This window comes from Orycteropus afer, unplaced genomic scaffold, assembly GCF_000298275.1.
Source record: "Orycteropus afer afer isolate SDZICR_OR568_19922 unplaced genomic scaffold, OryAfe1.0 scaffold00005, whole genome shotgun sequence".
In the NCBI taxonomy this organism is placed as follows: Eukaryota; Metazoa; Chordata; class Mammalia; order Tubulidentata; family Orycteropodidae; genus Orycteropus; species Orycteropus afer.
In genome coordinates, this window is record NW_006921592.1 from 25477600 (window position 1) to 25490713 (window position 13114).

The 13114-nt window shown below is 44.0% G+C and overlaps 1 protein-coding gene across 1 annotated transcript in view; it reads left to right on the plus strand.

Moving 5' to 3' along the window:
* AOPEP (aminopeptidase O (putative)) overlaps positions 1-13114 on the plus strand; it is a 540041-nt gene that overhangs the window by 281708 nt on the left and 245219 nt on the right. Inside the window, exon 6 of the mRNA XM_007939143.2 lies at positions 2292-2398. Within this exon, the coding sequence (XP_007937334.1) occupies positions 2292-2398 (107 nt within the window). The remainder of the gene's footprint in view (positions 1-2291; positions 2399-13114) is intronic.

A 13114-nucleotide genomic window follows, 5' to 3' on the forward strand; every position in this document is an offset into this window, starting at 1 on the left:
GGAAAGAAGAAAAGCAATCAACAAAGAGAGTTGAGCACCAAATACTGTGCAAGTTCAAAAGTGGCAAAGGAGGTCCAGAAGGAGGAGGAGTTCTGCCATGGGCAGAACATAGCAGTTCTTTCTTTGAGGTTTCTTTATCCTTCCTGCTCTGTTAACCTGGCATAAAGATGGCCCACCTCCTCATCCTTCAAAGTGCATGCGGTAACTCTCCAGCATGTGAAAACACAAATGCCTCTGAGGGAAAGAGGACATTCTAGACTCCAGCACAAAGTTTGGAAACATTTCCAAAAATGCATCTGTTGCTCTGACCCCTTCCTTGATGAGTGCTACTGAGCTGGTGCTGTCTCTGACCAGTGCCCACACCAGACTCTTAAGCAGGAGAGGGGCAGGGAAGGCTGGGCCACCTTATTCGACCCTGCTGGCCAGTGTGGGCTCTGTCAGTGAAGAGACTTGAGGGCATGTTGGTGGTAAGGTCCTTAGGTCCCTTCACTGCCCAGGCATCGGTGCAGCACTGAGCACGAGACAACACAGTGAAGGGTGGGGAATGTGATATCACTGAACAAGGAGATGGAAGCCAGCATGCAACTCAACAACCTGGAGGAAGTCTAAACTCATTCTCAGGGCACACAGTGTCTGCCTGTTATCTGGCCTCTGCTGGCTTCTCAGCCCCTCTGCCTCCCTCCCTGATGGTACCTACTCCAGCCTGACCCCATTTCCTGCTGTTACTAAACACATCATGCCCTTTTCCAGGCCCTGAGTGCCTTGCTCATACCTTATCTCTTCGTGAACTGCCTCCTTTCTGGTTTAGGTCACTTGCCCTGTAGACAGCTCAGGCCCCACCTCCTCCTCAAAAAAAGCTTCCTGACCACTCCAGGTGTGGAAGGCATCTCAGGGCTTCCTCAACCTGTCTCCCTTTGGGACTGCTTGATAGAGGCTCGGTCTTCGTCACCATAACACCCCCAGGTCCTATCAGAGACTCTGTAAATATCTGTTGAAAGAATTACTACCAGTACCAATTGCCCTCAAGTTGACTCTGACTCACGGCCACCCCATGTGTGTCAGGGTAGAACTGTGCTCCATAGGGTTTTCAGTGGCTGATACTTTGGAAGTAGATCACCAGGCCTTTCTTCTGAGTTGGTAGACTCAAACTACCAACCTTTTAGTTAGCAGTGTGTTAACTGTTTGCACCACCAAAGTGAACTGAATGAATTATTACCCCAAACCAAACCCAACCCACTGCCGCTGAGTCAATTCTGACTCATAGCAACCCTACAGGAGACAATAGAACTGCTCCATCCAAGGCTGTAAATCTTCATGGAAGCATATTGTCTCCTCTTTCTTCCATGGAGTGGATTTGAACCACCAATCTTTTGGTTAGCTGCTGTGTGTTTTAACCACTGTGTCACCAGGGCGTCTGAATGAATTATTCAACAAAAAACAAATCAAACTTACTGCCGTCGAGTCGGATCCGACTCATAGCATCCTCTCCTTGGGTTTCTGAGACGGTGTCGCTACAGAAGTAGATTGCCCAACCTTCCTTCCAAGGAGTGGCTGGTGGATTTGAACCGCCAGCCTTCTGGTTAGCAGTAAAATGCCTTAGGCACTACACCACCAGAGAATCTGTGAGAAAAGAAAGTTTATATGTACTAGATATTTTTCCTCACCAGTGGATACTCTGCTGCCCTCTCTCATGGAGATTATAGCTGTGTGGCCTAGTGACTATCTCAGAGTGATAGCAGCTGATCCTAATGCTATGGCACCTCGGTGACTTGTCCCTCCCCCAAATGAGAACAGGCAGTAAACTATTTCTGGTTATATGCAACAGAATCATCTGGGTTTCATTAGCAGGCCCCACTGTAAACAGTCCTTAACAAAACTGAGGGCTGGAAAAAATGGGAGGGAAATGAAAAGGGGGGGGGGGACCTTCCCCACCCTGGTCAGAAAAACAAAGCAGGGAAGGGCTGGATGGAATCAAAGTAGAAATGGCCCCTTGGGGAAGTTAGTTCCCAGTCCAGGTGTGTGTGCAGGGGAGGGCCCCAGGACCATGGGTCCCCCCTCTACTGGCCGACCCTATGCTGTTCACCAGTCTTAGAGTGTGTGGCTAGTTCTTCATTGGTGAAACCAGAGACTCCTGGGCCCCTTGACTTTCTTCATGGGGGATGTTGATAAAGTCACCCCCACCTTTGAAACAAAGCAGCCCATTGCATAGGGCAGTTCTTGCCCAGCCCACGGAAGCAACAATGACTGTGTTCTGTGCATGTGTGTTTGCATGTTTGTCTGTGGCTGAGCAGCTGGCCCCCCGAGAGGCCCAGGAGCAGCAAGAGCTGCGGGCCTGCCTGCGCTGGCGCCGCCTCCAGGATGAGGTACGGAACTCGGCCGAAGAGATGCAAGTTCTAAGGTAAAGCATCATTATTACTGTGCAGCCTTCCCCTCCTCCCTCCCGCTCTCCCTCTTCTTCCCTACAAGAGTCATACAGGTCATCTGATTAAACTGGCTGAGTTGCCTTTGTAAATTAAACCAGGCTATATTCATCCTGCAGAGGTATGATTGTTAGGTTTTGAGTCTACCAGGGTGTGGGTTTGGATTTGCCTTCTGACATTTTCCCTGTGCCTCTATTTGGGCTGGGGGTTGTGGTGGGAGGCAGGGAAGAGCATGAAGCCATTTCCTAGACTCAGTTCTTTGTTTGAGGCTCTAATAGTCACTTTACCTGATGGATGAAAACATGTAAAAAGGTTGGGGTTTGGTAGCCTGGCAGACGGTAACCCTTTAAACCAAACTCTGTGGGAAAATCTTGATTCCTAAGTGTTTAGTAGTAACAGATGTTTGTGTCAATGGGGCCTTTTGTTTAGGATGTGTATCAGCAGGAAGCAACTCCTGCTCCTCCTGGTCTGTAGGAGGATTCTACTCCCAGCTCCTGAAATTGTTTTCCTTTTTTAGATTGTGCCTTACAGCACTTTGAGAATTACTTCTTGCCATTTTTGTCACTCTCTGCTTTTATCATTGTCTCCCCCACTCTGTTATCATCAGCTGCCATTGAGTTAGTCCATCAGGATGCAACTACCTGGTCCTATGCCAGTCCTTTGGTTGCACATCAGACAGTTGTGATCCATAAGGTTTTCAGTGGGTGATTTTTGGAAGTAGATCACCAGGCCTTTCTTCCTAGTCTGTTAGGGTCTGTAAACTGCTGAAACGAAACCTGCTTCCCATCATAGTGACATGCAAGCCTCCACTGACAGATGGGTGGTGGCTACATATGAGGTACATTTTCTGGGCATCAGACTCGGGTCTCCTGAATGGAAGGAGAGAATTCTGCCACCAGACCACCACCACCTCATCCTTCACTACTCTAAAGAGTTATTTATCTTATTCCTAGGCCCCAGGTGCATTGAGGTTGCTATGACAACAGAAGCCATGCTTCCTGCCCTGTCTTGACAAGAGTCAACTGTAATGACCAGCAATCAGATAGGTGTGAAGGGTGGGCCATCCAGGGATTTCTCTTTCTCCTCTCCCCACTTTAGATGGCAACCCTAAAGGCCCATTTACCTTCCTGGCAGAAGCTTGCCTTGAATGGTTTTGTTGCACCCCCAGGCAAATTCCTGGTGGGAACCCACCCTAGCCTAGCCTGACCTCAGGGAGGATGGCTATATTGGCTCTGTGCACCACTGCAGGATGCGGGTGTGAGAGCTCCACTCTTCCCACGAAGAGTTTGCACGGAAACCGGCCATCCAGGCTGACTCATCCATTGTTTAGGAGAGCATCGGCTAGGGTGGTGGGAAGCAGTGGGCCTGCGGCCAGGAGCCCTGCATTCCCAGCCCAGCCCTACTATTCATGCTCTTATTCCCTCAGCAAATGTTTACTGGGCTTCAGTTTGGTGCTATACAGGACCACTGCACAGAGGGATGATGAGGACAAGGTCTCTGCTCTCAAGGAGCTTCTACTTAGTGGGGAACACTGCTGCATATGTAGCTATTTACAGACAGGGAAGAAAACTGTGAGGGAATGCACTGTGATTCATGAGATTACTGAGGGATCTATCACAGTGAGGGGTTGGGAATGCTTCTCCAAGGAGGTGAGAAGCTAGGAAGGCGCTTGGAAGAGGGAGGAGCACCAAGGCCTGAGATAGGAAAGGGCTTGACATGCTTTAGGAAGAGAAAAGAAGACAGTGTGACTAGAGGGTAGAAGGAAGTAGGCAGTGAGAGACAGGCAGGAGCCAGGTCAGGTAAGCTTTATTCTAAGTGAGACAGAAGCAGTCACAGGGCCTTCAGCAGGAAGAATGGTGATTTGTTCTTGCAGTGCTGTTCTGGCTGCTCTGGGAAATGGAGTGTAGGCAACAGAAAGGAACAAGAAGAAGAGTTAGGATGTTGTAGGAGTCCCTACAAGAGGGCCCAGTGGGGCAGCAACAAGCAAGAAGCAAGACCAATTTGAAACATATTTTAATGGTAGAATTGGCAGGCTTTTGAATGTAGAGAAGAGGAAAATGAGAATATCCAGAGAATATTTAGGTTTTTACTTGAGTGACAAGGTAAATGGTAATGCTATTTATTGGTTAGTAAAGACTGTAGGACAAGCAGATTCTGGAGGGAAAATTAAAGATTTCAGTTTTGCAAGAGTTAAGTTTGAGCTGCCAGATGTTGTTGGTCATTGCTCGTGAGTCAACTCTGACTCATGACAATCCCATGAATGAAGAAATAATGCTACCATCCTGCACCATCTTCACAATGCCTTCCAACCCAAGTGCCCATCTTCCAGCACTGTATCAAATAATTTTGGGTTGTGATCCACAGGGTTTTAATTGGCCAGTTTTCAGAAGTAGATCACCAGTCTTTTCTTTCTATTCTGTCTTAGTCTGGAAACTCTGCTGAAAACTGTCTACCATGAGTGACCCTGCTGGTATTTGAAATACCATTGCATAGCTTCCAGCATTATAGCAACATGCAAGCTACCACAGTAAGACAAACTGACTGATAGATAAGTGACAGTGAGATGCCAGATAGATACGCAATACTGAAGACTCTGTAGGATCTACAAGTCAGGAACCTAATGGAGAGGTTGGAACATTCAGCCTATAAATATTATTAAATTATGAGTACATTGAAATCACCAGGGAGAGAAGAAAGCAAAAAGGGGGGTTGGAAGAAAGATGAGCAACCCACAAAGGAGCCTGGAAAAGTCAGTGCATGATTTGAAAGCCAAGACACTGAGAGTCATGGAAACCATGAAAGAGAAGTGAGTCAAAAAGGTTAGAGTGGCCAACTCTGTTGGATGCTGCTGAGAGGTGGTGTCAAGTGAAGTCAGGAAAGCTACCTTTGGCTCAGACCACATGAAAGATGTTGATGACTTTAACAGCCATGCATCTACTTAGGAGTGGTAGAGAAGGAAGCCAGACCAAAGAAGATGGAAGAGTGAATGGGATGTCAGGAAGTAGATACAATGAGTACAGATTTTGTAAGAGAATTTTGCTAGGAAGGGAAGCGGTAATAGGGAGGTAGCAGAGGGAGATTAGGGTCAGAAGACATTTGTTTTAAGATGAGTGACACAGGACCATGTTTATGTACGAGCCGTATAACTGTGCAAATACCTTTACCTCGCAAAGAGTCATTTTCCCAACTAAGCAGTTATTGACATTCTCCAAGTCTCTAACTCCCTTTGGTGTCTCTGGTTCTATATGACCATAGCTCCTTTGGGGTGATGGTGGAGAGCACTGTAATTAACATTAGTTGATGTAATGTGTTTCTAATGTGTAAACAAGTCAGAGTACCCAATGGAGACCCTATAAATATTATGAAATGATGAGCACATTAAAATCACGAAGGAGAGAGGAAAGCAAAAGGAAAGGTTGGGAAGAAGATGAAGAATCAGCAAAGGAACTTGGGAAAGTCAGTGTGTGATTTGGAAAGTCAGTGGACATGTGAGGAGAGCCTTATCTCTAGCCTCTATGAAAGTGTGATCAACCCAGCTTCTGACAGCCAAGATCTTTTCCTTTGTGTGTGAAGCAGGGAGAAAGGATATAGTATTTTTAGACTCTTTGCTAGAAGGCTTACTTTGGCATTTGTTTTTCTTTGTCTCAGTATTCAGAAATTGTGTTTCCCTAAATTTAGGCTAACCATACAATGACTCAATGACTTTTGAAAAACTTGTTCTCCGGCAATGTGGAAAATACGGCTATCAGGGGCACTTATAATAAGGAGGAAATGATTCAGAACCCACACTGAATTATATATGTAGTCTTGGATTTGTTTACTCTCGTTACCTAAAGTTCTCCCTTAAATGCACGGAGAGAGCCTGGAAATTATTGAAAGTAAAAGGAAAAGTGTCTTAGGCTAGGTTCTCTAGAGAAGCAAATCCAGTAAAGCTTATATATGTATACATTGTTGTTGCTATGTGCCGCCAAGTCAGACCCAACTCATAGCGACCCCTCCTTGGGTTTCCAAGGTGATATCCCTACGGAAGTAGTTGCCCAACCTTCCTTCTGAGGAGTGGCTGGTGGGTTTGAACCACCATAGAGAGATTTATCTCCAGGAAATGGCTCACAAGGTTGTAGAGGCTAGGAGGTCCCAAGTCTGTGGGTCAGATTTCAGGCTGGAGGTTTCTCCTGACTCATGTAGCTGAAGGGATTGACAAACCCAAGATCAGCAGGTCAGATAGCAGGCTGCTGGCTATCAGGTTGCAGAGGCTAGTGGATCTGAAGATCAGCAGGCAATGTGGAGAGGCACTGGTTCAAGTTCCAAGAACCAGACATCAGATGGATAAGAGCGGTGAAGGATCCAGATTAAGCAAAATGTAGAGAGCTTTGCCAGAATGTCCATATATATTCAATGCAGGCCACAGCCCCAAAGCAATGCCCTTTTAAACTGATGGCTGCTCAGAGCAGATCTCATCATGGCGTGTGACTACCTCATTATATAACTGACACACTACATCATAACTGCCAAACCAGAGAATCATGGCCCAGCCAAGCTGTCACATAACTTTAACCTTCACAAAAAGAGCAAGAGTGATAAAAATTTGTTCTTAGATTTTTTTTTTTTTTAAATTTGTTTTAATATGCAAAAAAAGACCTTGGTAAAGAAGTCTCTTAAAATGATGTCTCTTAAAGTGCTCAGAGTGGCGATTTTCTTCCCCCTAAGCTACTGCTTGGTCTTGAAATGATGGACCAAGAACAATGTCAAAATCTTGGTTTGTGTCTTGATAGGTGTTTCCATGTTGACCGAGGTAGCGGAAACTTAGTCTTACTTATCTTTGCAGCAGCTTTCCACATGATTGATCACAGCCTCTTCCTAAAAATCTTCTTTTTGCTTGGATTCTTAGTTCTCCTCTACCTTGTTGGTCCGTGCTTCCTCACCTCTCTTCTTGGCTAATTTAACATCTTCACTTGGAGGACTCAAGGAACATGGTGTTTAAGAAAGGTTAAACACCATGTTTAACATAATACAGCTGATAAAGACCAGAGCAAGAGTTTAAACCCAGAGATTTAAACTATTCTCTTACCCCTACACCATATTCCTGCCTTCAAGAATCTCAAAATAGTATTTAGTTGCATTTAAAAAACAACAACTAAACTCCAGGTACCTTAAACTCTAGAAGGACATGAAGGTCAGTGTAAGAAAGTATCCTTGGACAATAAATAGTAAATCTTGGTGAGGATGTTGAGAAATTGGAAACCTCATCCATTGCTGGTGAGATTGTAAAATGGTGTAACCACTATGTAAATTAGTTTGGCAGTACCTCAAAAAGTTAAATATAGAACTGCCTTATGACCCAGCAGTTCCTAGGTGTATAACCAAAAGAATTGAAGGCAGGAACATAAATAGATACTTCTACACCTATGTTTCTTTACAGCACTATTCACAATAGCCAAGAAGTGGAAGTAAGCTAAATGTTCACTAACAGAGGAACTGGTGAAATATGATATGTCCATACAATGGACTATTATCCAGTCATATAGAAAAATGAAGTTCTGATAAATGCTAGATCAACCTTTAAACATTGTATTGAATGAAATGTTAGCCACAATTGGACAAATACTTCATGATACCAATTATCTTATGAAATATCCAGGACATGCAAATGTATAGAGACAAAAGTTCATTAGTGGTTACTTGGGACAAGTGGGAGCGGGAGAGGGAAATGGGAGGGCGATTGCTCAAGTGATACAGAGTTTTTGTTAAATGTTTGTTGAAAACGTTTGGAAACAGATAGTGGTGATGGTTGAACAGCATGGTGAATGTAGTTCACGTCACTGAATTGTACATGTGAAAATGGTTGAAATATTTTGTGCCATATATTTCACCACAATGAAAATTGTTTAAATTATTATTTTTTTAAAAAATGTATCCCTGGACCAAGCACCTTTGTCTTTTAATACATGACATCTTGTGTCTGATTATTTAAAAATATATTGGGAATAAAGAGAACTCCATGTTGTGCTAATTAATACTGGATTATCCACAACGTGAGAAGAGAAAAACTACTATTTTGTTGGTCTCTGACTAACTAATTTCAGTGATTTATAAGAACTGTTTTCCATTTATGCTCCCCTACATTCCAGTGTTGAATCATGGACCTCATCAAATCTGTCTTGGATTGGCTTTGTTGTAACTTTTATTTGGTTCCCCACAACCTTGCTTGCTAGAAGTAAAGATGACTTGAAGTCCTTACTGATGAAGGCTAAAGACTATAGTTTGCAGAATGGATTAAACTTCGACACAAAGAAAATGAAAATCTTCCCAACTGGAACAATAAGCAGCATCACAATAAGTGGAGAAAAGATTGAAGTTGTCAAAGATTTCATATTACTTGGATCCACAATCAACACCAATGGAAGCAGTAGTGAAGAAATCAGATATCATATTGCAATGGGCAAATCTGCTGCAAAAGACCCCTTTAAGATGTCTTTTTGAACACTGAATTGCACCTATCCCATGCCATGGTATTTTCAGTCGCCTCAAATGCATGTGAAAACTGGCAATGAGTAAAGAAGACCAAAGAAGAATTGATGCTTTTGAGTTGTGGTGTTGTCAAAGAATACTGAAAGTATCATGGACTATCAGGAGAATAAACAAATCTGTCCTAGAAGTACAGATGGAATGCTTCTTGGAAGCGAGAATGGCTAGACTTCATCTCACCTACTTTGGTCATGTTGTGAGAAGGGACCATTCCCTGGAGAAGGATGTCATGCTTCATAAAGAGGAGGGTCAGCAAAAAAGGGGAAAGCTCTCAATGAGATGAATTGACACAATTGCTGCAACAATAGGCTCAGGTATAGCAGGGATTATATGGATGGCACAGGACCAGGCAGTGTTCCGTTCTCTTGTGCATGGGGTTGCTATGAGTTGGAGCCAACTCGATGGCACCTAACAACAACAACATCAACAACATGTTCTGGTCCTTCTCTGCCTTCCCTGGCTAAACATCTTGTGATGGGGCTGCAGGCTTCTGAGACGTAGCAATTTGCTCATTGTTAGATTGTTAAGGATCACATTGCTGCCTCCAAGCCTTTTCTCATTTGTTAATTATTAAAGATGCCTTTCCCATTGACAAGGCACCAGTGACTGTATCTATCCTGCTCTCCCTCGCCTCTCCACCAGCCCTGGATAGAACTGTCCACTAGGCAAGCCTGATTTTATTGCTGTTCCACTGTGTCTTGCCTGGCTACCACTGTTCCTCACTCTCTTGTCATGCGTGCTTGCCTAAAAGCTCCCTCCTGGACCAGTGCAGCAGTCATGGGTTTTGCCAAAGAAGATATTGGGGCTTCTGAAAGGCTCCTATGCCTCCTATGTCTCGAGGGTGCAGCTCAGTTCCAGCATCTTCTCTCTAAGTGCTGTCAGTTAGCACAGTCTGACAGGTCCCACAGGATTGAAGACCTACAGCAGCGAGGTCAGGAGAAATCTCCATTGGTTTTTATTGTTTGTGATTTATTATCTCTTCCCCTTTTTCTGGATTCATTGTTAAAGTCAAGCTCATGCCGAGAAAAAATGTTAAAATACATTATGCTAAAGAGGTGCTGACAAGCAGAGGCTGACAAGGGCTCTTTCTCTTAGTTGCTGCCTCCACAGCTGATACGATTCTAGATAAATGTGGACCTCTTTCCCTGCCTTCCCCATGAATTCATCACTCATTGGTAACAAAGACATTGCATAATAATCAGAAGGAGAAGCCAAACCTGTAACTCTGTCCATAGTCAAAATAAAATGTGTATGCCATGAATGTTCTATGAGCTTGCATGATGCTAAAGCACTACCTTCCATTTAAAATATGAAGACTTTTTTTTTCATTAAAAGCGTATGTGGAAACTCTCTTTATGATAGATGAACTTTTTGCCTCTGACATTTTTCTCAAAAATTCCACATCTGATCCCTGAATAATATAGCCATTTCTTCACACCCATGTATGGGAACACATTCATTTGCAGCTACAAAAGCCTGCCTCTTGAAGAAGCTCACTTCCTTTGAGAATCCCTTGTAATGTCACAGGCTCACCTCCAGCCCAGAGATTCAGTTGGCCTCTGCTGCTCCACTGCCTGATGGTTGAAAGTGCCCACAAGTCCTTACTTCAGTCTCAAATCCTAAGGGACCACTCAAAAATCCTTTCTTTCTTCCTTGGTCAGCCCCTTCTCTCATTGACTTCAGTGTTTATTCCAAACCTTTCTGAATTCTCCCTTCCTTCCCTTGCCTCCTACCCTACTGGGAAAATAGCCACCAGCCATGTTCTTTCTTTGATTCTATAAATGTATCTCCATCCACATCTCTACCACTTGTCTGTCAGTTTGTTGTACTATGGTGGCTTGCTTGCTTGAAGCTATGCTACAAGCATTTCAAATACCAGCAGAGTCACTTGCAGTGGACAGCTTTCAGCAAACCTTCCAGACTAAAACAGCCTAGTAAAAAGGTGATCCCAAATGAGCCAATGAAAACCCGATGAATCACAGCAGAATATAGTCCAATACGGTGCCAGAAGATGAACTCCCTAGATTGGAAGGCAGTCGAAATACACAGGAGCTCCAACAATGGACTGGAGCATACCAATGATTGTGAAGATGGTGAAAGACCAGGCAGCATTTTGTTCTTGGCATCACTATGAGTTGAAGCTGACTCAACAGCAACTAACAAACAATAACAATAATAATCCACAATCTAGTTCCAGAGATGGAACTACAAATGAATGTGTCTTGACATAGATCATAGAATTTATAGGATCTGAGTAAAATAAGTAAGAGCTTTAAACCCCCCTGCTGGTAAGGGAGGAGCTCTGGTAGCATAGTGGCTAAGACACTTGCCTGCTAACCAGAAGGCTGGCGGTTCAAACCCACCAGCCACTCCTCGGAAGGAAGGTTGGGCAATCCTACTTCCGTAGTGATAATGCCTCGGAAACCCAAGGAGGGGTCGCTGTGAGTCGGGGCCGACTCGACGGCACATAACAACAATAACAACAACAGCTGGTAAGGAAGAAGAGGAGGGAGGATCCTTGCATTAAGGGAGGAGGATCTACAGACCAGAGTCTGCTCTATCTCATCTGGGAGAGTCAGTGGTCCTCTCAGGGTTCATGCAGGTGTAACAATAGTCACTCAGATTAGAATGAACTTGAATTTGCCAGAGGAGCACTATGGAACCCTCTCTTTTATGGGGCTAATTGAGTGGAGTCTTGTTGCTTATTGAGAAAGGCAGGCAGTCCTTTTTAATTATCTTGATGGAAGCCAATCACGTCCTTATATTTCAAATAGAGAATTTTTATTTGAATTGAATTTGCTTCATTTTTATTGATTTGTACCATCTTTGTTTTAAATTTAAAGCCTATGGGCTTCAACTAATTTTAAGGATTAGTCTGGTGATTAAAGAGAAAAAGCTTTGTTTCATTTGCTTTGGAGGGCAGGCCCCAAAAGGGCCTCTGCTTGAACGCTGCTCTGTCATCACCCTCTTTGTCCTGTACAGTTAACCCCTCTCTCCCTCTTCTGGCTCCTTCCCCTTAATTGATAAATAGGGAACTTTTCTCCCATCCTTACTAATCTCTCCTGTGAACTCTACATCCCTCTCTGATTCTTTTCTAACCTTCTTTCCCCTTTTCATTAAAACACATTCTTACAACTCTCCTTAACTCCTTGGCCATCTGGAATCTGCTTTCTGCTCTCACTAGTCTGTTTTTCCCTAAGGTCACTGTGCCCTTATGATCGCTAGATTCCATGAACAGGTTTTCTGTTCACATCTTAATTGAACTCCTCTGCTTCATTTGACACGATTGATAACTCTTCCTTTCTAAAAACTTGTATGGCTTGCCTTTTATGGCAAGGCCGTCTTCTGGCTCTACTTGTACTTATCTGCTATCCCTCCTCCTTCTTCTTTTCAGTTTTCTCTTTATCGACCTGCCTCTTCAGAGTTGGCATTCCCCAGGGAGCTCCCCTCACCCACCTCACTTCTGGTTGTATTTCTTCTGAGACTAATTCATCCGTTATCTGGCAGTGCATGGTATATTCAGTATGCTCTACCAACACCACAGTTCAAAGGCATCAGTTCTTTTTCTGTCCATCCTTCATATGCATATGAGGTGACTGAAAAGACCGTGATCAGGCACACCTTAGTCATCAAAGTGACATCATTGGTTTTAATGTCATTGTTTAGACAGATATAACTTCCCAGGTGCTTCCAACTCTGTGTTTGCAGGCAAAATGGACACAGACATCCTGAAGCCACCATCTCACAAAGAGTCACCGAGAGCCCCCCCAGAAGCTGGTGTACAAAACTGACCCCAGCATATGTGGGCAGGGCGTAAATACTGCTTATCACAGCCCTGTCTATGCTGGTGGCTCCCAAGTCTCCACCTCCAGCCCTGTACTTTCTGGAAGATGAGATGTGAATGCTTCCTTACCCACTTAACATCTCTTCCTGGTTAATCTGCAAGCATCTTTAATTGACAAACCTCTCTCCTCACCCTCATCTGCTCATCTCCTGTAGTATTTAATTCATGGACAGTACCACAGGTCTACACAGTCATCCAAGCTAGAAACCTGAGAGTAATCCAACTCTTCCCTCTCCTTCACTCCTCCTTTGGGAGAGTTTAATCCATCACCAAAAACTGCTGATTTTACTTAATATTTCTTTTTATTATTATAAATTCCCCTGTA